Source organism: Ambystoma mexicanum, chromosome 6p (genome assembly GCF_040938575.1).
Source record: "Ambystoma mexicanum isolate Mex_15411 chromosome 6p, UKY_AmexF1_1, whole genome shotgun sequence".
NCBI lineage: Eukaryota > Metazoa > Chordata > Amphibia > Caudata > Ambystomatidae > Ambystoma > Ambystoma mexicanum.
The window spans coordinates 643831385-643857786 of NC_090935.1; the positions used below are offsets into that span (position 1 = coordinate 643831385).

Consider the following 26402-nt stretch of genomic DNA (forward strand, 5'->3'; position numbering starts at 1 on the left):
CAACTTGACACTCTCCCCTTATCAAATCCATTATGTGGCATCACTACTTCTCTGGAATTATAACAAACCTCTACTAGGATAAGTAGAAATATGAATGAGCAAAGTTTGAGTTCAGTGACTTAAGAGCAATATATAGGCTTTGCAGTAATCACATATAATAACCAAACTTCATATCACTCTTGGTGATCATCAGCAACATATAATCTGAGACCCCTCATATGTCATGGTTCATGCCTAAGGAAACTCTTGAATACAACCATCAATGGATATTATATGAACCAACAAAAATTACCCTACATATATTGTTTTACTCTGCATTTGTGGCTGAGACCTGAGTTTCTAAGTCAGCTCACAAGCTTCTCAACACTAGTTAGAATTGTTTGCTCTTCTCAGAAAAAATATTAGCTTAGGTGCCTCTTTAAATGTTCCTTCTGAATTAAGAACAATTTATTTTTTCTATGCAAAACAAGTAAATGTATTGACCACTACCTCAGCAGTTTGCAACCACTCAAAACAACACAACTAGATATGTTTGGCGAGAGTAGCTGGCCTGAAGACAGGGCTAGTCCGCTCTTTTCACTATCCTGGCATGGCTAGTCTGCATCACTGCAGAGACTGAACTTCCCAGTGCTCTCAGTGTCTAGTAGAAAGACCGACGTCCGCGACAGGAACCGCTGCTCTGCCAGCGGTGTCTGACAGCCAGGGGCTTGGGAGTTATTTTGGGGGCATGGCCGACTGTCTTTAATATTTCCAATTGCTGAATTTATTTGACATTTGCTGTGAAGTTGTGGCCTGCAGCGGCAGGGCCCTATGGCGGCTCCTTTCACCTGCACTAGACTTGGTAGTCAGCTCAGTGTTTTAGGGTCTGTTGGGTAACTGCAAAAGTGAATTCCGTTGGCCAGGTGGGCTCCACTCCGCTACTAACGATGGGAAGCGGCGCTCCTTTCTGCTGTAAGCCAAGAAATACCACATGTTGTGGGACGTGCCACTCTGTTGCCTGATGCTGCCTGGGATTGAGTGGTTTGAGCGGGCTGCTGCTCCTAGATGATTCCACTCACACTCCAAGACATTCTGACAGCATAATCAGCATTAGTACACACGTGCACTGCTGCATCCTGGATTTATTTCCGTGAGTGGCCGCCATGGAAAGGGGCGAAGGGACTAGGTGTATATTGCTATTAGTACCCTGGTACGAGGTGCCTGCGAACTAATGGCAATATAACCCCCGGAAGGGGGCATTACCGAGAAGGTAATGCCCCCAGGGCTAAGTTAAAGCCCTTGCTTTGCTCAGGCTTCTAACTATGGACCTGGGGGCATTACCCAACCGGCAACGCACCCCATCTTGGGTTATATTGCCTAATGAATGATTGGGTGCTCTCCTGTTGTCAGTCCCTCCAGGAACAGCGGCTTCTTGACATGATCTGAGACACCCATTCCTTCATTATCCGCTCTAAAGTTACTGCAGACCTGTTTCCTGATTGTTTCACAAGTGTAAATGCAGCTACTTCTAACATATAGCAGTTTAATTTTGATACAGGCTAATCCACTCCCTGGCCTGTTCTCTGCATTCTTAGGAAGTTACATGGCAGCAGTTGGTATATTCTTTGGAAATGGCGTACTAGTCCTTGACTATAATAGTATTTATAGTCTGACTACATGCCCATAGACAGGAATGGCGACGAGGCCACACAAGTAATGCAAATTCGAGAACAGAAGGGAAGAATTAACAGGCTATCTGCAATGTTGGCTCTAATATGTCTGATTCCTCATTTACACAATGACAAAGCCTTGACAAAGCCCAGAGGGCGAAACTGATGGCCATGCAGTCGGTACAGTTCTTTTGCTATAGTTGTTTCCCTTAAGTATAGTTTTCTTAATTTCAAAATTACTTACTTCACCGATACTAACCTACTGACAAATATGTATTTTGTGATTTATGGTTTCTAATACATAACATAAGCATCTTTTTGACTTTGAAATTTGTTATTTCTGGAGAAGCGCTCACAGGATACATTTTTTGAATTTCATATGGTCTGGGCTCCTGGTTGTGGGCCATTTTCCTCTAGGAACAGCTCTGAATTATCATAAATATCCAAGTGGCGCAGTCCCACTTACCCTGACAACCAGTCTCTTAATATAATATAGAAGTATTAGGGTAACATGGCATTTGAGTGTGGAAGCTTTGTGCATCCCCGGATCAGAGTTTTTTCTCAAAATACCATAAAACTGGCAATTGGGAAATACATGAAGTCTACATGTATTAAAGATATGCTTCAACCGTCCAGGGTAACAAAGGGGCCCTCCCGCTTTCAACACTGTCTACATCTGGATCTTCATTTAATAAGAATGTTATCACACCTGGCACCACTGCGCAGTAAAGTGGGATTTGATGGTGCAATATCCCTGCGTGAGCAATCCAATGAACAATCTGAAAGAGCCCGCAGCGTCCTTATTCTGGAGACACAACAGCAAGCTCTGGTGGAGAAGACCGAAGATTTAGAAACTGGTTTGATCTGTAGTTTCCAGACTCAGGGCCTGCTCAACCCTGCAATACTCGGTTCCCTTTTTGTCACCTTCTAGGTTATTGATTCCTCCTTATCAGCCAGTGGGCGCGAGGTTTGTTCACCCCAGTTTAGAGTCGTAACACTTTTGTGGAGTTTTGAGTTTTTTAACCCCAGTGGGTACTGTGGTTTCCCAGCCCCCCCCTGTGCACTCTGGGCTTTCTCAGCCCGGTTTAGTGGATTTCTTCTATCCCCTTGTGGGGTTCTTGATTTTATCAGCCCCCAGTGGACACTAGGCCTTCTCAACCCCATTTGACATTGGCCGCATCACCCTCCAACCATTTCTCCTTCTTAGCCACATACCTTGTGGAGGGGCTCACAGTCAGCATCAGGATCTCTGGCCCTGGTGGTTCTGCAGCATTTCATTGGTCTGTGCGGTTGCTTTTCCTGCTCCTCCTCTTTCCTTTCGGTACCTCTCTGTTTGGGCTTTGGCACGCCGGTACCTCGGGTTGCATTGCGGCATGCTTCCTGCTTCAGCGTTCCCGGACTGACTGGGGTCCTCACCTTCGTTGAAGCAACTGCCGTCCTCATGGAGTTCTTACTCTCCATGAATCACGTCCTCTGCGTGGTTCTCCTTCCAGTGCAGGTTTTTGCTCTGGACTTCCTGCTGGTTTTTCTCCCTCTGGTTTGTTCTTCTCTTGTCCTTAAGTTCCTCTCTGGAACTAATAAAAAAAGTCCATTGTTCAACGGCTTGCACAGGAGCCGGGAGCAAGCAGAGGTCAGTTACCAAGCCATCCACCTTAAAGGAGCCCTGCATGTTATCAACAGGTTCACTTCCCATGTAACCAACAAATACTGAGCTATTAGGGGCAAAGAGTAGTGGGATGGAACCCTGACTTGGGCATTCCTTGTCCCCAGAGCAGAGATCGTTGCGTACCGTTGCTCACCTTCATAGCTCCAAAGGGGGTGCTCCCTCTTGGGGAGAAGGGACGAATTTTCTGGATTCGTCACAGATCCTAATGATGAACACAATATATTTTTTAAAGAGCGATTCCCTAAGAAAGCCACTTTTTGACGTGGATAACTATTAATTGGCAGTGTTTTTAATGCAACTCTTGATGTACAACTTCATAGAACTAAATTAACCACAATTTAGTTGCCAAATCCTGGTCCTTGCTTAAAGCAATTTCAGACCTTGACCTGACAGATGATTGGTGTTATCTCAACCCATCCAGTAGGAACTACACTTTTGTTCTCACATGTTTCCGAATCCTACTCCAGGATTGATATGCTCTTTTCTGCCAGAACTCTGCTACAGCAGATTGATTTACAAGACATAGGGACCATTTCTGTTTCAGATCATGCCTCAATATTGCTTTAAACCAGCCTTCAAAGTTGCTTTCAATACTCATTGCTGGAAATGAAATGATGTGACACACTGAGATTCAGTGAGATGCAGGTCGGTTGTGGATGGTATTGCCACATTTTGCGCTGAAAATGAGGAGAGTATCTCTAAATTTGGAACAGTTTGTGAGGCTTTTAAACTTTCAATTGGGGATAGATATTTGCTTAACTAACGCTAGATATAAGGCCCACACTTGCCTCATTCCCTCATGCATAAACGTGAACAACAAATTAAAGATCTGGAAGAGAGATATCAACTAAATGGCCATCTCTAAATGTCGAGGGGGACTTAGGTGAACTCAAAGCCTTCCAGGCAGAGAAAACTGTGAATGACCTCCTTCGGCAAAGCAACACTTCTTCTCTCATTTGAATAAAGTGAAAACAACTCTTGGCCTAAATGTTGAGGTCTGGGAAAATTAAGGATATTAGAGACGTCAGTGGTAGGGTGCATGCTGATGAGTAAACAACATTATCTATGTTCACAAAATACTATGTGGATAGCAGCAGAACCAATTGGCCCAGAGGTGGAGTGGTCCTGATCTTTCCTGGATGGGTCCCTGCATCTGTCATTCTCACGCATGCCTATTCCTCCTTTGAATGCCTGGTCTGCAGGCTCTCCATCTCTGCTGGTCTCTATCTAACTGTAGCCAACATCTACAGGCCACCTGGCCAAGTCACATTGTTCCTCTCAGAATGGGTAGACCTCACCACTTCTACTCTTGTCTCTTCCTCTCAACATCCACCTGGATGCCTCTGACACCGCCTCTGTGCTCTTTGCAACCCTTGTGATTCTCTCTGCCTTTCCATTCTACCCTCTGGTCCAACACACTCTCCCAGACACACCTTGGATGTTCTCATCTCCTCAGACATCGTCCTTTCAAACCCACTCACTATTCCTCTCTCTTGGACTAACCACTTTCTGCTTTCTTCCCACCTGAAACTTTCTGTCCCCAGCACTGCCACCTTCCTTCTCAGTCATTCACCCCATAAAGTGAGTGTCAGTGGCCGTCTTTGCCTCCACTTTCTCAGCTCCTCCTACTCCCGTGGCTGACTCCCACTCTGACATAGCCCTCGCCAACCAGCATCTTGCTATCTCCAATGCTCTGGACATCCTGGCCCCTGTCATGAGGATCTGTCTGAAGCCTACCTCCAAGAGTAACTTTTGGTTTGACTCTGACTTGGCTGCCTTGAAATGTAAGTGCAGGCTAGCTAAGCGGAACTGAAGGGCATTGGGCGCACCCTCTGACAAACTGGCCTGTCACCTCCTCCAAAGGCAATACAGACTCTCTGTCTTCTCTAAAAACATGGTCCATATTCAAGGCTGTGCCTCTGTAGCCTCTAGCAATACAGCCAAACTCCTTAGAATCTGGAAGGAGCTGGCCAATCCTACTGCAGTCTCCAACTCCCTCCCAGGCCCTCTGCTCAGGTTCCTCATTTCACCACTAAAACCCAGGACATCCTGTCCTCACTTTACTCTTCCTCTTTCTCTCTCTCCCTCTACCTATCAAACGCCCCCTTTGGCTGCCTCTCCCCTTCCTTTCCCTCTCTCTGACAACACCTGATGATGTTTCTAGACAAGCCCGATCTATGAAAGGGTCTTCCAAACAGGTGCTCCCCTGCTGCTCCAGAACTATCAAGAAGCAGATTGCTTCTCTTGCTCCAACCTTGGCTGATTTCTGCAATCCCTCTTTCACCACTGGACCCTCTCTCCTCAAGCACTCCCTCGTACACCCCATTCTACAAAAGCCTTCTGCCAATACCACCTGTCCGGCGAACTATCATCTGATCTCCATCACTCCTTTCCTGGGCAAACTCCTGGGAAAGCTGCCGATCTCCCAGCTAACCCTCCACGCTGAATCTGTTGGTTGTCTCCATGACCCTCAGTCTAGCTTTAGAGCAGCCAGAGGCATGGAAATTGCTCTTCTGAACACCTGTGAAGATTTTCTCTCTAACCTTGACTCCATCTCTCCTACTGTCCTCATCCGGCTAGACCTTTCCTCCGCCTTTGATACAGTCAATCACGCCATCCTGATTAATCGACTCTGTGAGAACTTAGGCATCACGGATCAGGCTTTGGCATGGTTGACCTCCTTCCTCTTCGACTGACCTTCCCAGGTCCAACTTGGGTCCTTTCTCTCCACCACCCCTCTTTTCACTTATGGTGTCCGCCAGGGCTCTATTCTCTCACCTTGGCTTGTCAATGTCTACTTGGCCCCTTTGGCAAACATTCCTGACTGTCTATCCACGATCCAGAAATTGTGCACTTCCAATGATCTCTGCCCAATGCCAACAAGACTGAGATTCTTCTTATTGGGACCCCTGCTCCTGCTTTCCCTCTCGCACTCTGGCCAGCCTCCTTGGGCCCTCTACCCTTGCACTCCTTGGAGGCTAGAAACATTGGGGTCATCTTCGACTCCACTCTCTCCTTCTCGCCTCCCAGCACGGACCTTGCCAAGAAGGCCCACTTCCAGCTGCACCTCCTCAGAGGTATTCTATCTTTTCTCACCTTACCCCAGAGCTCTGGTTCTCTCCAGGCAGGAGTAATGCAACAGCTTCTTTCTCAATCTGCTTAACTCTACTCTTCGCCCCCTTCAACTAATCCAGAACAGGAATGCGTGACTTATGCTTGGACTCAAGCCTGGTGACTGCATCTCTCCAGCCCTGAAATCTGTGCACTGCCTCCCGGTGGCTGCAAGGATCAAGGTCAAGACCCTTTGCGTTGTCCACAAGCTCTTCTGGGGCAGGGTTCTGCACTATATCCACCTCTCCTTGCCTAAATACCTTCCATCTAGAGCCCTCCGCTCAGCTACCTCAAACACTCTGAGGGTCAGACGCTTCTCCAAACTGAGAGTGGGGGGTAGATCTATTTCCTCTGCCGGTGCCTCTCTCTGCAACAGCCTCCGTGCCCCTCTCAAACTTGAGCCGGACCACCTGAAGTTCCGGAAGCTGCAGAAGACCTTCCTTTTCTCCTCCGCCTTCGCTCTCCCTCATCCTTGCTAACATTCCTGTCTGCCTGCCCTGACTGGTTGCCGGGTACCCTCAGAGTCTCATAGGGTACCAGGCCCATCCATGACCAGTCTTCCTGCACCGCGTCCGGGCCTACCGCGCACTTAGGGGCTGTAACTGTAATTACCTACTGCCACCTGTCTTCCATGCACTTACCCAGAGCTGCGCAGCCCTGGCTGCAACTTACTCAGATCCATGGTGCCTTGACTGCACTAAGTTCCTTTCTCCCCTGCACTTCCCAACCCTTTCCACTTGCACTTTTGTTGTCACACTTGCATGAACAGAAAGACACAAGGCCTTGTAAGATCGTTTGTTCCTGCCTTCCCTCTGTCTCGCCCTTTGTTGTCTTGTGGCACCTAGAAACACTTGTGTACAGGCACGCTATAAATACCAAATCATATCCTATCATATCATATATTTAAAGATAGAGGATTGATAAGGATGAACAGAAAGAATATTTACATAATATTAATTTACCAGATGAAGAACGCAAAGCTACTGAACTCCCAATTATACCTGAAGAAATATTGGCTGTCGGCTCTCATCAAAACTTTACCTGAAAATATAGTTGCTGGACCGGGTTTTGGCTCTATTTTTTAAGATATGTGCAAATACCCTAATTCCTCATCTGGCTAAACTGTTCAATACTTTCTCACAACAGAAGCCGGTCATACTTTTTACAAAAGAAGTACTTACTTCTTTATTATTGAATCTCGATATAGACCCTCATTTATGTGCATCGTATTGTCCTGTCGTCTTTCTCATTTCTAATTGTTTGGTCCCATGGCGCCAAAACTAATTCCCCAAACCAAACTGATTTCAGTATGGGTCAACAAGCTCACGCTAATTTTCCCAACAAATTAGAGGTTAGCCAAATATTCAAGATTCCCTTTGCTCTTCTTGAATTAGATACTCCTAAAGCATTTGATGCACGGATTCGGCATATTTGGATCAATTACTAATGAAATGTCACTTTGCTCCAAACTTCAAAACCTGGGTTATGGAAAATGTCTCCACCTCATATATGAAGAGTAAAATGGACTCACATGTATCTCCAAATATAGAAATGTGAAGTAGTATCAAGAAAGGTTGCTGCGCTCTTCCCTCCAATCTTTGCATTATCTATGAAACCACTTGCTCAATTTATTAGGGACAGCCTAAACCTTCGGACCTTTTCTATATGCAGCACAATTAAGCTCACCCTTTGGCTGGATGTACTTGCACCACTCAAAGATGTGGGTAAAATAGACACAATCATTTCTGGGCCTTTCATTGAGTAATTTACCCGGTAGATAAGATCGCTCTTATCACTTGAAAATACTAAGATTTCTTTTTTTTGGGTACTGGGGTGAAGGGGGTAAAGAATTTGGTATGTTATCTTTCCCCACTGTTCTTACTATGAAACTAAATACTCCAGATTTGTTTTGCAATTCTTCGCTTGGATAGCAGGGTGTCTTGAGCGGATATGCAAGATGTTTTATATAGGATTTGTGAGGCCTGTAAACAAGCTTTTGCAGTCACAGAATCAGACAGAGTTCACTATTGCCAACTGAGACATTGGACATGCCAACCTGACGTGAAAAAGGGACAAGTTGAGACACATCCAAATTTGAAGATTTAAATCTGTCACAGGGCTTGTTTGTAGATTTTCAATTCTTTATAAGCCTTTAGAGTTTAATTCTGGCCAGCATAAACATGCCTATAAGTCTCAATGGGAGGCTGACCTCCAGGTACCAATAGATTAGTCTACCAGGGATAATACTTCAGCTAGGGCAGGTAAATAATACTCACGATGTACTTGGCGGGAGAGAATACATATAAGTGCTGTTTCTGTTAGTTTTGCTCCCCAAGTTTGACAAATCGTACCCCTCTCAGTTACCATACTGCTGGAGTTGTCTTTTTGCTAGAGGTAACCGATATGGCAGCAGTGCTGTGTGATTGAACCCTCCTGGAAGGAGATACTTTCACACATGAAGAAAGTCATTGCACCAGACCTTCCATATGGCCCGCTAATTGCTCTTTGAGGGGTTGCAGATCAAAATGAATCTTATCATCTAATTGGAGCCACTTTGCAGCTGGTGGCAGGCTGTTTAGCAGTAGCGAGGCTCCAAAGAGCTAAAGACTGCAAGTTTCCTGGACCTCCTCATATAACTGAATGGTGGCAGAGGATGTGTGTAAAATCAGCCAGGTACCATGGATACGATTTCAGCTCTTTTGAATATTGCATTGCCTAGTTTCCATAAAGTGTTTCTCCCTTTATGGAATTCATAACATCTCACGATTTTCCTAATGCTCACCATGAACATAAATCTGTGATGCAGACCCTCCATAACTGATCTACATTGCGTTTGGTTTACTGATGCTCTTTATCATCACGTGATACTATGCCATGTATTTGAAGCTCGGTTCCTGATTCCTCATATTTAATAATGTGAGAATTGTTGGTTTGTAGACATCTTTTCTAAACTCTGTGTGCCTTCCACATGATTTCCGTGCATTGTTTTCAATGTATTAACTAACACCATAATTCCCTTATAAAACTTCCAATAAAATGTATGTTAGAAAAATACCACAACTAAAAAATAAAACAGAGCAACACACCCACAATAGCCAAAAAGCATCCAGGCTCTGACAACCAATCTACTGCCAAAACCAGCAACCTCACTCTGTACTGAGGAGCTTCAACCCACTATAGAACAAGCAATCTGGTACACACTGGTACCGCAGAAATGCGCAATCAACATACACAACATTGCATGAATCGGTCACCCTTGAATTAGTAATATTGAAAACAGATCTAAGGCAATGAGAATCCAAGTCGCTGAAATCACATTCAGGTACAAGCAAACAGTACCTAACCACATACTGAATGATGTTCAGGAAAGTTATTCCACAAACCATGCATCACTGCTATATAAAAAATGCAGAGGTGGATCCTTCCATCAAGAAAAGCTTTACAATGTTACAGAAATGAGGGCCTATACAGTGACCAGTTCTAAGCATGTCACTCACATCCGAAGACGAGGTGGACAAAAATGTACGTCTTCACGAAAGAAACAAAACAATCATGATGAACTACATGAGCGGCCGAGCCAACACATGCAACCCATGATGTGTTCACATGGTCCAGTCAAGCTACCTCTGATTAACTAGGTCTCGTGAAGGCAAAATGAGCCTGGGGCCGCTTTTTGCCTCCCGCAGAGGGCATGCAGCCTAGAAACGTGGGCTAAAATATTCCTTCTGGGGAAAAATTGGGGTGATTTGCATCGATTGATCACCTACGGGAATGACACAGACACGCTAGTAAATCCTGGGAAAGGCAGAAAAAGTTATTGCAAATTGTTTGGAAAAGTGATCTCAAGCATGGCCATCACTTTATTGGTTCCCTTGCTCAGAGGGCCCAGAAACCCTTTCAGCACCTCATTCACGAGGCCTTGCTGAATGTAGGCATTAGTGTGATCCACCGATTGAGACCAAACTGGTCCTGTTGGTTATAGCTAGAATGATAAGTTGTGTTACTTTGTGTAATAGCACATGTGAGTTATAATTGAAGATAGCACTGATATTAAGTACTTCGGAAAGAGGAAGGATTAGCTACATCAGTTCCATCACACTGTTGTTCTCCCTCACCCATGAAGCTTGGTGTCTTTCTGTATTTGCATAGACTAAAATGCCACCCAAGACTATGCTCCTTGATCAGATGCATCAACTGTGGACACTTGATATCATGTTTTGCTCCTCTTTTCCTCCCAGTGAAACAAACAGGAAATGCAACAACAAATAACTCAGGGCATTAGCATCACATGCCGCCCCAGGGTGCAGTGGTCTTAAAAAATGATTTAAAGGTGCACAGCCACGTTAACACATTAACTCAGACTGTTCCTCCAGCTGGCCAGACACCCAAGTTCAGAAACCCCAGAAAAAGCTTATCTCATTTCCGAAATCATTTTAAACATTTCAGTAATAGGTTTTTTATGCACCTATAGCTCCACCCTCAAGAAGTCCAGCTTCCTTCCTCTAAGTCGAGAAGAGGGCTACACAACACAAGATCTAGCCGGGAAGCCACAGAGTGCTGTACACAAGGGATGCGTCCAGGGCGTTACAAGTAAAGGTTCAGGCTAAAAAGGATTTGGAATGAACAGGAGAAGCAGGGAAGGGAATCTCTGGGGTGGCGCGTTCAGCGGCTGGCAAGGTTTTCTTGGAAGAGTAGGGTCTTCAATTCCTTTTGGAAACATCGGATGCATTGTCTTCTACAGGCAATTAATTATTTTTTTATTTTACATTTTTAAAGCGCTCACACCGCCCGCAGGCATCGAGGCGCTGTTAAAGGAATTGTTTGTATTTTTTGGTTGCTTTTCATTTTTGTCTTAGTTGTGTGTTTATAATGCGCTTAAACACCTGGAGGTTTCTAAGCGCAGATCCGGGGATCGAACCTGTGTTGCTTCCTGTCGTCTTGCTTCCAAGGCGTGCACGTTGCCGCTGAGCTATCCTCCTGGGACTGCCCTTACATGCAAAACCAGGCCAAAACGAGAGTCGCATTGTAAAGAAGTTAATTGCAGTCACCTGGAATACATGGAAGCAACACACAACTCGACGGGCAGAAGCAACACGAATATAGTGTAAAAGGCATGGGTTGTGGTGTGTGCAGATTCAATGACAAGGCAATCAGACAGCACTGGGGCGGATGTTGTGGGATGAGTTCCAATAAAAAAAACAGCACGATCATATATTTCCATACATTCATTATAAGTAATCAAATGTACAGGGTGTGAGTGAGGGATGCATGGAAATGCAAAGAGCTTATTGTATTCCTACTTTTTTAAATTATTTGTCGCTGGCTATTGCTTCCTTAGCACTACCAAAATGAAGGTAGGGCCAAGCCGTTGTGTCTGTGTTCAAGCCATACTATATATTATTTTGAACCATTAATAGCTATCATCCCTCTCTAGAGGCTTTTCTGGGCGCTATCAACGTTAAATGTGGGCTTCACCTGCTAGCCAGCAATCCGATACCGAAACTGACGAAAACAGAGAAGACAGACATTTACCCTAACAGACAAAGTAGAAAATGAGGCTGTAAGAAAACTACCGGGAAATGAACTCATCTTAGACCTGCAGAGAGAGGGGGAGCTATGCTTATCATTGACATGGACTATCATGATGAGAGGTTTTCAAGCAGATGGGAAATCAAAACAGGTACAAAACCTTAAATTGGAATCCCACTATTGAAATTGCACCAGAAATCAAACGGAAAGTTGACAAATTACTACAAGATTAATGGATTTGTAAAAAGCGCACAGAGTATATTATGGAGAAAACCTAGAACTCCAGTCTACTACCATACGCTACGAATACACAAAGACCTGAATGAGCCACCAGGGAGACCTATATTCCTGGATATGAAATCTATCTTGGAACTCCTCAATACATATGCTGATGTTTTCCTACGGCACAGAGAGGGGTGATGGTTCCAAATTGCAGACCACCTGTGACCCTCATTGGTGAAAAGTCCAGGACCTTTATTTTACACTCTAGAAGGTACATGCATTGAGACTAGTCACTGGCCATGAGGCCATCCTCATCCACACAAGTGCAGGCACAACTGACACTGCCAGAACACTCATTCAATCCATGCACCCAACATTCACCTGTAACGTACCTAATACACATGCACCAACATTTTACATGCATGATGTCTTGTAGGACAAGTCCCAAGTATTCAAACCCAAATCACAACATCTTCCTTCCTTACAGACAAAGAAGCCAAAACAGAAGCAGGAAGTCTGAAAAAAAGGATGTCGACTCCGAAACACCCACATTATTAGTGTGGCTCTAGCATCCTTCTAACCAAATTCTGCACCAGGAATCTTTCTGAGTTTATTAGGCATTTCTGGAGGTACCCAATTCTGTTATAGTATGGTGTACCACTATCACCCCCACATGGAACTCTTTACAACACAATTTTGAGATTAATGTTAGGCCAGTGGGAGCCAGGATAGCACCCAATGGGACTGATCTGTACATACAATATTCTGAAGAAACAAACCATACATATACTCAGAACCAAACCACTTCGGCGAACATGCCTGGTTCTGGAGGAGGTTCATCGATGACGTCTAACAATATGTCAAGTTTTCAGTGATGAAATGGATAAATCAACAAGACGAACGTTTACATTTCATGATCAGTATCAGAAACGCAGAGTTTAACTATCTATGTCTCACAGTATATGTACAAGCAAAGAGACTCCCGGCAAAGATAACACAAAAACTGGCAGAAAGAAGCGCTCTATTAAGATGTGACAGTTTCCATCTTTAATCATTGAGAAGCAGCTTTCCCTTTGGACAGTTTTTAGGCATACATGTCAACTGTTGCATAAGTAGCGAGCATGAAGAGGAAAGTTATGTGTTGTCAGACAAGCTCAGACCAAACAGATATGCGAAGACACACATCAAAAATGTGAAGGAAAGGGCAGCCAACAAACATCGGGATCGACTCTTGGAAGAAAGACAAAAAAAACATGGAAAAGGAGGGAACGATGGTATATTTAACAACATACTATAATCAAACCCGGCAAATCCGAAAGGTTATTTCAAAATGTTAGATTCTCCTAAACATGAAAAGGGGATCCAATGGTTACCCTTACGAGAAGTACAACTCTTTTAGAGAGGTTTACTAAAACTGATATTCATGAGAACAATACCCTGGAATCCACAATGCCTTTAGCCCCAGCACCAGGTAATTCTGCTTGTGTATCATGTTCTGCCTGCCAACAAACAAGACGAACAAAAGATGTATCCACAGGTGAAGACAAAATGTGGCAACAAAAACATTGTACCACACATTGGGGTCTATATAATAGAGTGGCCACGTGGTCTCAGATAGGAGGGCAACTCAACACAAAGAGGTGAAGCAATGAATAATAGAATATAAAAGATGCATTATGAGTCACACATAGAACACAACACTAGTAAACTATTTTTCAGAGAGAAGAAAAAAAGTAATAAAATGCACAGTGCTTCAAAAGATAACACAACTGTTTTGAAAAGGGAAGAACATTTCCATATAGTTGAACGAACTTAGATATTCAGGTCACAAAGACATGAAAGGGGAATCAATAAGTACATAGAAGGGATATTGTTCTGTCAGGATTAATAACGTAAAGATAAACTGATCAGTGATTGTCAGGCTCCATCAGGCTCCAAGGTCCATGAATGAAAAGTAAGAATATATGGTCACTCATTGGAACAGATATATAATCTACAGGGTGTGCGGGCCATAGCACACAGCTGGAAATGCACGTTATATTCAGACAAATAATTCGAAGTCTGGGAATTGTAAATATGTTTGAAGAAATACATGAGTATACAATATCAAAGAACTGGGCACCTGTGAAAGTGTGGCAGATATTGCTGCTAGAAGTAGCACAATCTGACCAAAACATCTTAGGCAAAGACATCACACAAAACATTACTACTCTGGAATAGTCCTAAGTCCTTGAATAGACAGAAATGCAGTAAGAGTGAAGGTATCAAATATGGTCATAGGGAGAAATATAGGGAACATTCAAACCAGGCTAATGGGATTTATCCCAAACCAGACACAGTTTGAACTGCTAACGATAGCCCTGCACCCCAGAGTAAAAAAGGAACTTTAGTCGTTTGAATGATAATCGTTTGGTATTTACATAGCACTTTCACCAAAGCTCTGTACGTACAACATATTTACAATTATCACCCACCAGAAGTTGGTACTCATTTATTGGCCTCGGAAGGATAAAAGACTGAGTTGGTCTTGCTGAGATCCGAACCTGTGACCTGCAAATCACACACATATTGCAGCGGTGAGTGTTCAACCCACTGAGCTGTCTTATAAGCATGATAAAAAAAGATTTAGCTGAATAGTAGAGTCACTTAAAAAAGACATTTGCACAAATCACTCATCATTTGAGAATGTGAAAAAATACTAGGTATATGTGGGTTGAGGAATGCAAAGAGGCTTTTCAGGAGATAATATTAAGTGTGTGTTGCACCCGTGATAGGGGAATTTGAAATTGGGATTTCATCCATTAGCGCTGCAAAACGAAGGGGAATGGAAATGTATGATTATGTCTGCTAAGGAGTGATTGCTGGCTGATATTTAATCAACATTCTCTCTAATTGAAAGTGGCGGTGTGCCAAACTTCGGCTTTGAGTAAGTATTCAGCCCAATTTTCGTCTAAAAAAATAGCTATTCGCCTTTAGCCGAATTCTTTACCTTCTCTTTTAAAATGCAGTGTAACAATTCAGAGTGGCATTTATGGAGTGGCGATTGCACATGGGAATGGGATGAGTTGTTGGCTGAAAGCATTCCTGGTTAGATATAAGACTATGTTGCATATGTTGTTATATTGTTGTGTATTGGAGAGGAGTGGTGAGAATGAGTGAGAAGCGAGCATGGTTCGTTCCTATCGGAAATGCCTATGGAGAAACTTGATTTCAGAGCAGGCTGTGGAGGCGAGTAGGAGTGAGGTAGTCAGTTGTACGTCAGGCAGATTGACATTTCCCCACCTGCGAGGCCCTGCAAATCTTCCTGTTGGGAAAACTCTCCAGATCCCCTGCAGGCGAGTCTGCCAGAGGGAGTAGAGGAAGATGAGGACACTCTGTGGAACATAGTCAGAGAGCTATGCTCTGTTGGTGAAATTGATAGGAGAGGAGGGTGTTTTAAAAGCAGAAAACTTCCCAATGGGTGAGCTGCCTCATCTACATCAGTAAGTGCTGGGAATGAGTCAGTTGCATGTCAGGCCATGCAAGATGCGGCCAACATTTCCGAATCTATATTGGCCTTGTGAAATAACATTTTTAATGAAAAATATCTCAAATAACATGATAGGCCAGTCTATCCTGAAAGGAAATACTTGTGAGTGAGGGCCAAGAGTGACAGAGAACTGGTGCTGTGTAATGGAGGGTTGAAAAAGCCACATAGCCTTGCATCCTCTAGTATGATGGACAGCAGGTGGGGTGAGTGGACATATATTGAGATTTGGTGGAATTAATTAACTACCCAGATGCACGTGCTTTGTTATAGCTGGGAGTATTTGGGAAGATTCAGTCACATGTCAGGCCTTCCTATGTGTGATTACCCCTGCTCCAACCCTGTCTGCCTGTCTGTGAGCCGCCTCTCCCATGTTTGGCATGTGGGAGAGGGAGTCCACTCTAAAGATAGTTGTGAGATGGTGTCCACTTGCCTGTGCAAGTCGGAAGGAAAGCTTGAAATTCACTTTCCGCATAATACCTTGCAATTCACAAGAGATTCCCAAAGGCAGTTGGAACGTGCAGTATTCATTTTGGTCCTTGCAACCTAGCACTTTGCCTTTGTGAAGCCTCCCACTTTGAGCATCACTGGTTTTGCACACGCAACATCCTTCTGTACATTTGGTCCCTGCTTTTTTGTTAATCTGTTCTTTTCAGAATTGTGTCCATTAAATAAGAATTACATTTTGATTAAAATAGAGAGAAGTAAATGAATCACGGGAACACATTTTTTTAAGGTGTTTTTTTATGGTTGGCGCATGATTTATTAAATTAAACAACTATTTGGCTTCATATTCGGCTATGGCCAAATACTTGACAAACTATTGAGTATTCAGCTGAAAACTAGATTGGCTTTTGGGTAATTGAAAGAATGATTTTAGTGTGATGCTGGTAGTAAAGACTTCTGCCAGCTTGTGTGGGGAGGGAGATTTACATTGCCTACTCAGCGTAAACCACTGATTGAAGCCTTTACTGTGAAAATGCTTTCAAGGGCATGTTCTCAGGTGGTGGTCATGAGCTTGAAATTACTAGAGTTTGCATCTCAATTGCAGTATCTTCCTGGGATGGACATTTTCATGTCAGAGCACTTGCCCAGACTTAATTTGGGCAACAAAAAAAAGGATAATGGAAATAAATATTGTTGTTTGTGGTGAGCAAAGAGAAGAGTGTACCAAATGAAGTGTAGAAGAAACCAAATTTCTCTTATGACGTTGCAATCGCAAAACGTGGGTGCAGCTGGAATGGCCATATTGCTAATTTGGCACATGAAGGACACACAGGAAGGACACACATGAAGGACACACATAAAGGACACACACGAATGACCTGGACTAAAGCTAGGTTAATGTACACGGATTCCTTGCCTGGGATGGATTGATCAGTAGAAAGGAAAGTGTTGGGATGTGAGGGTTGCCCAAATGGCGACAATAGTAAAATAATTTGGAATAAATCTTGAATGCCTCTTCCTCTGTCTGTTAATCCTTGGCAAAGGGTTGACATTGGCATCATGAGACCTTAAGGTACACTTAGTGGTCAGGAATGTGCCCTGGTGATGATGGATGTCCACGCTATTGTAAATGGCCTGAAGTAAGAATCTTTTTTATCATAAACAAAATAATTGAGTGAAGAGTAGTTCTCCGATGTTATCTTTATAAAACAAAGTACTTGGGGAATGTGTACAATTAGTCATGGAAAACTATCTCAACCAAAAACAGTCACTTGCTGCAGAACTATCGAACTGCACTACAAATGACCCACTGGTGTTTCTCAATTTCGATTAATGAGTGGCAGACAGCCTTGTACCAAATGTAATCAGGATAATACTATCAAGATTCCACTAAGCTACATTTTGTATACGGGACCATCCAAGTCTGGATGGCTGCCAACTCCCTCACAACAAACTCGTACTTGTTGGCCTCCCCTCAGTCCTAAAAACCTGAATAAACAATAATCTTCCTTCCCAACAGACGCATTAACCATCCAAGTTTCCCAGTCAGTGAAGACACTGGGCCTCATTACGAGTCTGGAAGTAGCCATGCTGTTTTTAGCGGCATGGCTACCCCCAAACCGGGTACCGGGTCCGAGTCCGGGTCCCAGAAATAGGGAATTACCGGGCCATTCCGACCTTGGAGGGCCCGGTAATTCCCTTTCGCGGGACCCGGACCCGGTGCATCCCCATTCTCATTTGAGTCCGCATAGGGCTCAAATGGGAATGGGCAGGATGCTAACAACGGGCCCGTTAATGACGGGCACCTTGTTAGCATCCTGGTCTGCTAGCGGGTCCAGCTCTGCACGTCTGGTCTGGCCAGGCATCCAGAGCGGGACCCGCTGCAGACCTCGTAATGAGCCGGCCCGGAATGAACGGTGCCGGTCCCTTACCAGCACCGTTCATTCCGCGGCCGCACTTGTTATGATGAGGCCCACTGGGTCCATCTAGACGCCACTCTCACGCTTCAACGACAAGCCAACGCCCTCTCCTCATCTGCGCCATCTCCTCATCTGCAGTCAACACCGTCAAACTCAGCAATGCCGGCAGACCGTTTTTGTCTGCTGACAGTAACCTCACCATCGCCTGTGCCATCATAGGCTTGAGTCTAGACTATTGTAACAAACATTTCACCAGCACAGTCAAGAACAACATTCACAAACTGCAAGTAAATCCAAAACGGCCTTGTACATTCCCAAGCGTGGTCACATCTCCGAGGCTAGGAGGAAGGTACACTGGCTCCCAATTCAGGAATGGATTACATTTAAGGCAGAGTCAGGCTCTTTTAACACGAGTAGGTGGCTCTACCATTCCCATACGGCCCACCACGGAAGGCGTTTTTGCCAGTCTCACCCCACAGTAACATATGGAGTGGTAACAGCACTCTTTGGAGTGGGAATATAAACCATTCACAGCTTGACTGAAAGAAAACTACAATTTAGAGATTCATCATGGAAATGGCGGACGCGCACTCAAGGAAAAAACCCTTTTCCATTTCTATGAGTGTCAATGAGAGCATGCGGAGGAAGCGGATGGCAGATGCAGGTACAGGTACATTTTGTTGGTTAAATTGCAAAGGCTGGAGAAGGGAGATGGGAGAAGAGGGAAGCCAGCCCCACTTAGGCTGCTCGGAATGCTGGCTTGTGCAGTTAGATCAAGACCCCGATTCAAGCAGCCTGAGTGACTGCTCCGCCGCCGCCTCAGGTGATACTTCTACATTGTTAGGCTGTAATTAGAAAGTTCTAGTTTGTGAGCAGGATCCAGAGAGGAAGCTACCTTTCAGTGCAGGGATTAGGATGCTCATAATGAAGGAGGTTTTCTGCATTTCACATGTTTCTCTTTGCGCATTAAACAGAATACATTTTTTGACAATGACAAGGTAACCTAAATGTGTATTTTAAGGCAACCCCCTACGCTATCCTTTTACACCTTTTGGGAATCTATGTTAGAGGACATTGAAAAGGTGGTGTTAGGTGGGGAATTTTGTGTCAAAACTGTGTCCTGATTTTCTTCAATTACACTATGCTATTATAAAATAAATATACTGTGCGTTTCAGCACATACAGGATGCTATTTATATAGAAAGGTCCATATACCCACCAGGCACAATATACCCTTAAGGCTATGTCATGGCGGTCAGTCAGGTTGCAAAGACTCTTGCTTGGGTCAATAATATCCTACCGCCTGACATACCTGCCAGAGGGCAGTACGCGTTATCCTGGCTGTGTGACTCTCCTCATAAAAGGGCACATCCTGCGCCTCCATGAGTGCTAAAAGCATTAGAGCTTTGCTAATAGAATGTAGTGCAGCGCGACATGCGCAAAACAATAAAAAAAGAATGCAAAGCAACACAACATCCAAAACTGAGCTGTAAGGTCAAAGAGAAATGCTGTCAATCATCCAGAGGGACAAAATGATACTTCACTGTCACTTCGTCAGATAAAGGATCAGCTTCCAGGCTCTCGTCATGTTTCCCATAACCTTCTATACAAGTGGCCCTGCCTACACCTGAATACAATGTCACAAGCCTGGCCCCAACCATTGAGCCTCACCGAAGGCCAAAAATCCGAAAATAGGATCAAAGCATCTAACCTACCAGCAGGGCCCTGTGCCACTGCTTCACAACAGCACAACATGCTCAGTCCTTTCTAACAGCACAGTTTATTGCAAGCTGTAACATGTGATAAACACTCCCTGCATACCCCAAGGAACATATCAATGACCACCTCATCTCAAGCTGACCATATGCCACCAGCAAGGCCACACAGCTGTGACAGAGATACCTCCGATTCCAGAACCTTCCTGTGGAGTTTCTTAGGGCTCCTTAATGATCACCGTGCATCACCCAGAACAGGTCACCAATCAACGCCAACTACAGTTTCAGATGTATGTGAGGAACACACATATTCATCTCCCTCTTCGGAACTGGTCTGCAGCCAGTCCCCTGGCTCAGATAACCTGAAATGCATCGTCTAAACGATCTGAGGGCCGCTTCAAATACGAGTTCTCCTGGACACTAACAATCAATGCAGTGATCACGTGTACAAAACTGTACATTCAATAGGTGCAGGATTGTACTCAAACTTATACACTAGAATAAGAGAGTAGCATTGATTACAGCACTTGTCAAAGCATAACTGGAATACTGCAAAATCCTAGGCGCATGCCTTCCAAAAAAACAGGTCTATACATGCCTGAAAGATAAAGAATCACCACCTCAGACAGAGAAGTCAACAATATACAACATCAGCTTTGCAGTCTCGAGGTTTATTGTATAAGTGTGCATATTTGTACAGTACTCCTCTTTAGTCTGAAGCACTTGCTACCCAAGGTTGACATTTTTGTTTTGTCCCTAGTCTTTTTACACTTTTATACCACCCTCAAATTCTGACCTCACACTTGTTCTCATCTTTGTGCTTTTGTGCAGGCACCATTTTGCTAAATGCCTCCGCCATCTGTAAATGTGTTATTGTAAGTCATTTCTGAACGAAACTGACATCCCCGTTTTTCAAATAAACAGACATCAGAATAGTTACAAATCCCCCTACTGGGTCTATGTGGAAAGCAGCATATCATTCAAAGCTAAAGGCATCATGCATCATGTCTAATGAGTGAACAGCCCAAGAGACCCTGGGCGAGCTGCTCCTTCTGCTACACCACCATTAGATGCCACTGATCTCGCTGCAAAATGGCAGTCTTCCAGATTCAGACACAATACACATGCAGGCTCTCAAATGAAGGTGCAAGCTTTGCACTCCATCCCCAAGCGTTTTCTAAATAGACACCAAGAGGGACTGAATGAGGTTCCTTACCCCAGGTGCACAAGCACACAAAAATAATGCTCATTTGACTGAAGTTATAATAGAACATGGGGTAGGGCTACATAAGAGCTTCCCCCTAACTAGTGTAGGAAGGGATATGTTTACTGTTCTAACTCCAGTTGTAGTCATTCAGAGAAAGCTTTTTGTTTTTGCACCCATGGGGTGCGGCCGCATGCATACCAATCGGGGGGAGGGGCTGTGAGGGCTTTACTGAGAGCTCTTTGACAAGGCTCATGCTTTGAGATGTTCTGGGAAAGTCTTATAGTGCTCAGGCAAATTATTTACTGTTTAATTGGACCTGGCGACTGGTGGTCGGGCTTGATTATAAAACGCAAATTGTTGGCCAGCTTAATTAACACCAGTTTAGAAACAACTAGCAACCCCACTATGTTCATGTAGGCGTTGTATCGAGACTCAAATCTGCCCCCTTTGAGGCGTACACAACTGTACTGGCCGTTAGACGGCATGCTGGTGTTGTCATTGAACAATGGAATGCATGGCTAGGTACAGAAATGAAGACATAAAGTCACGAGCACTGGGCACCTTCTGTGAAAACCTTAAGATCTATCTCTTCCCATAACAAGCTAACACCAAAGACCTTCAACTGATGCTGCGGCCTCATGCACCCAGGTTTCAACTGGAGGAGTGCACAGTATCAATCCTTCACTCAACCAACCCATCACAACACACAGCTAAACCAGAGCAAGGTATGCCCTTAACGGGCAGTAACATCCTCATTTCATGAGCCCCTGCTAGCACAATCCACCATTGTAAACAATGTGTTGGATCAATTATTTTACTGAATATCTGAAATTAAATGCTGAAATAAAAATATTTCTTGTTATATTCTTGTACCTTAGTGCTACATCAGCAGCAATTTGCCCACCCAAATTCATTATAGCCACATTTCCTCATACACGTCAGTTCGGGATGTCCGGCCAACCTGAATGAGACATATTATTCAGTGTGCCAGGTTTCCTGCTTGGCCAATGGAAGCTGGTCCAATGGCATTTGCCCAAGGCACACAGTAGAACTTGAATTACTTGTATGTGCACTAAGGTTTCATCTGTTCCTTGAAATCAGGCTAATAACATTTGGTAGTGTGCATAGCCTGGTCCAGCATTGGGAATACACGTGCTGCGTATGGCCCTCTGCCATGTCCTCTAAATGGAGTGATGATGTGAGAGGCGTGCGTGTATCAAGCGGCATGGGATATTGTCAGAGTGCTCTATTAGTGATAGTTTTGGCCAGGGAGCTGGATCCGGTGAGTGTTTGACGGTTGACTTGCATCCAAAAGAAGTAAAGCAAGCGTGACCGGATACCTGCGACTCCACTATCCTTACAACACTGCCATTCAAAGCTATAGTGTGCCTAGGAACAAAAGTATGGGCATCATAGACCTCTAAATGGGTGGTGTCAGTAAAGGGGTGCTTTTTTCACAGAGGTTCCGCTTGGCATCATAGACAACTGGCTCTTCACTTTTGTCGTCTATGATATCAGTCGTTACCCAGTAGTTGACGCATGTCCATGTTTGAAAGCTAACCATCTTCAATTCTTCGCATTTAATGGCCACTGCCAGCCTGCAAGTCATAGACCCATTACCATACCTCTCATTTGCAATGCCTGGGACCTGGCATTCCGCGTAGGTCTCCTCCTCACAAAAGGCTGGATTATCCAAAGGAAATATAGTGTAGTACTGAGGAGGGCAAGTGGTGGTAGCTGGGGGAATTCTGGATGAAGCAACATTTCTGGGCGAGCTTCGCACCGTCTGTAAATTGGCTGGGTTCACTGCCATGCCTTCTTGAGCTGCATACGGTGGCGGGATGTACTGCACCACGGTGGCACCGTGGAAGGTAATCGGCTGGTTTATTCCGGTAAACACAAAGGACTGCCCGCTGGGAGCCTGCTCTCCTTCTAACGGCCTGTCATCGCTCTGCTTGCAGGATTTGCAGGTCAGCATCTTAAACTTGCACACAGCGATCAAGGCAAAAGTCACCCCGACCGACAGCAGAATCGGCCCCAGCAGCTGAGTCCATTCAAAGTTAGCAATGCCTTCATACTTGATCCATCCCATCACCGTGAAGGTAATCCCAACCAGTCCCAAGAAGACGCCTGAGAACAGTAAGGTTGCGCCAGCCTTATCACCGTCCGACACCTGGATGTCAGGTCTTCCGGGCGGATATGGAGTGACGGAAAAAAGATTCACAGACAGGTTATCCACAGTGTTGTTGGTCTGCTCCATTACTATTCAGCAAATGTTTCCTGCTTCCAGCTGGAAAGCATTAAGAAGACTTTCTAAGTTAAGATTAGTTACTGTATACATGGACTTTGCCCTCATATGCTCGATGGAGTACATCGCGAGAAGAGGCAGACGTTGCTGAGATGGCTAAAGTTCTGTGCAGTGAACCCGAAAGGTTGATGGTTCTGCCGTCTGCTAGTATCAGTAACACAAGCTTATTTGGATTTTCCACATTCTCTATTGACATTGGATGACTTAATGTCCGTATATTTGTTTCATTCACCTTTTGCTAATATTATCTTTGTTGCCCTGTTTTCTGGATGGCGCATAGGAGGGTGTACAGAATATATTAGGTCGCATGTACTATCAGTGCCTATGCCATACATGGTTTGTCGACCCATCTAAGTATCTGGCTTATGTGTATAGGGTATGATGGAGGGGAGTCCTGATCAACTAGGCTTAGGGCAAAGGCGATTAGGCTTGGAAGAAAAGCTAGGTCTTATGGTCTCACCAGAAGCTGGGGCGATCATCGCTCATTATAAGACTGTGGGGAGAATGTTCAACAACTCCCTGCAACAGCCCTGCTTTTTGAGGAAATAAATCGAAGTACTTTTGTGAGGATGAGGTTGGCAGATAAACCACTTTTATTGAGGAGACTTTTTTTGGGTGTTATATTGGGCTGGTCGCATGAAGGCTCTTTTTGGCTTTTGGATTGATGACTTTTCAGATTCTCGGTAGCCACCCAATGTGCTGCTTTTAGGGATATGATGACCATGTCTCGTATTCATTTATTTTTCCTATTGTTGAAATAGAGAAAATAATAACCCAGCTGTGTGATTGCAGCCGTATGCGGTCTGGAACTTGCCTTAAGTCTTCCCGTGTGTTGTGGCAGAACACCATCTGCAAGATGGTGGCTGAACACGTGACTGCGAAGGAATTCAAATGTGAAGGATGTGGGATTGTCCCACTTGCGCCTGTCAATACCTGCACGTCTCCCTGTCAAACCTGGCTGCTTCATGGCTACTGTCCATTTTCCTTTCACATATGCACATTATGAACCTGTTTTCCTGTACCACACATGTACTGTCTTTTATAGCCAGATTTCACCACCTCTGGAAAATGCACAATTTAGGCTACGCAGCAAGCATAGTCCTGAGAAAGCCGTGCTGAGGAACACACCGGTTCATTATGCGGAAAGGGTCTCGTCCCCCATCTGAAAATACCTAGAATAAACAGAGATATACTAACACTATGAATGACCCACTGAAAGAGATGCAATATCGCATCTGATAAGAAGGTACCACAAGACAACTGTAAGCACAAGTCCCAAGTCAAATTAAAACAAGGCAATCCTATACATCACACTATAAAAGCAAAAAGTGGAAGGAATGCATCTAGGGCCAATCAACACTAAATCAGCGACCATGAACTTGGCCAAGAATCCCAACACCATGGAAGAGTCCAATCTCAGCATCACGGCAACATGGTTTATAAACAACGTTCTACACCTCTTCAAGAACAGCCAAATGGAGTGACCTCCCAGTAGGTCGCATAACACTATCAGGCACCTGTCTCTTCCTGATAGCGCCATTGTGATGTAGTGTCTCTTCTTGGTAGTGCATAATTACCACTAACGTCACCTTTGATGACCTACTACAGTCAGTCTACACCATTTAGTGCAATAACATGAATCACAATACCAGGAGGAGTAGCTCTGCTCTTCCCTAATGACAAGCTCACCACCAACTGCACCATCATTGCCAGTACAGCATTCACCACTTACGTAGTACACCGCCGAAGGGTGCAGGACCGATCTGTTTGCCAATCATGACAGCACAAAATAGCAAATAAAGTACTAACTATGGGGGAAGGGGGCTTAGTTTATGAACTGATGTGACCAAGGAAACAGAACACGAGTTAATGAGTAATAAATTTAAGTTGGACTTTAGTTAGCTGATGCAAGGTCTCACTACCTTTTAGAATCTCCGGAGCACTCATTTGCCCTGCCATTCTGGACAGCGGCCAGCTAACATCCCCATTTCCACTCCACCCATTATGAACAGGCCTCGAACGACAAGGGCAATCTGCTTGTCCATTAACAAGCTCATTCAAGAAGCTACACATTGGGAGTGAAGCCAGCCGCGACACCATGTTCTACAATGTACACCCGGAAGCCAGTGACCTTTAGTCACACCAGCACCACTAGCAAAAAAAAAGTGAATTCAGAACAAAAAACAGCAGATAAATGGCTCCACTAAGAAATGGCAGACTAGCAAACAGAGGTGAAGAATTTTGACTGGAAATTCAATTCAGCTGCGACGCCCAATAAAACATCTGAAATAAGTAATTTAAACAAAACCTCCACAGCTAGCCAGGGAAAAAACAATGTTTTCCCATTTCCAAAACTAGCTGACAGCCTGCTTCCTACTCTAAAAATAAAAGCAATACCATAAAACAAAAGGTTAGTCCACAACGTACCATTCCCTACTCGCATATGAGAAAGCCTCATCCACAAATCAAATCCAGTTTCCGCATTGGATCTTAACAAAAATGCGAATGGCATGACAGCCTCCTTAGCACAAAGACGCCTCTGCCGACTACTTTCACTCCACATCATGGAAGACGGAATAATACGTATACCACTGGCGAAAACTGTATCTCCTCTCTTCTGAAAAACCATAGTGTGGACTCTTGAACCTTACAAAGTACTGACCTATTTGAACCCATCCAAACCATACCAAAATGTTGCAGCTGAGAGCACCGTAACAACTCAACTTCCAAAATATAGCACACAACCCCCGCTCCATGGTTGACAATCAGATTTTATTCCCAAGAGGGGAACTGAATCTACCGTGTTCGACACAATACAAGAACTGCTTCAATTTTCGGACAACAATCAAGCTATCAAGTATCATCCATTTCAACCTATCAGACACCTACGATACCATAAACAATAATGTCCTATTACACCACCTCTGCCATACCAGATAGGTAATCCGGGGAAGGCCCTCCAATGATACACAATTTACTACAAGAGCGATCGGATCAAGTGAAGATCTGCAATGATTTCAGGCACCCTTCGCCTTACATAAAGGGTGGCAAAAGAGTCAGCACTGTCATAGTGCTGCATTCAGAACAGGGACTGCGGGAATTC

The 26402-nt window shown here is 44.4% G+C and overlaps 1 protein-coding gene across 1 annotated transcript in view; it reads right to left on the reverse strand.

The window, feature by feature from the left end:
• TMEM174 (transmembrane protein 174) overlaps positions 1-23275 on the reverse strand; it is a 102456-nt gene extending 79181 nt beyond the window's left edge. The window contains exon 1 of the mRNA XM_069627503.1: positions 22617-23275. Coding sequence (XP_069483604.1) covers positions 22617-23251 — 635 coding nt within the window. The 5' untranslated portion in view covers positions 23252-23275. The remainder of the gene's footprint in view (positions 1-22616) is intronic.
• Between the last annotated feature and the right edge of the window lie 3127 nt (positions 23276-26402).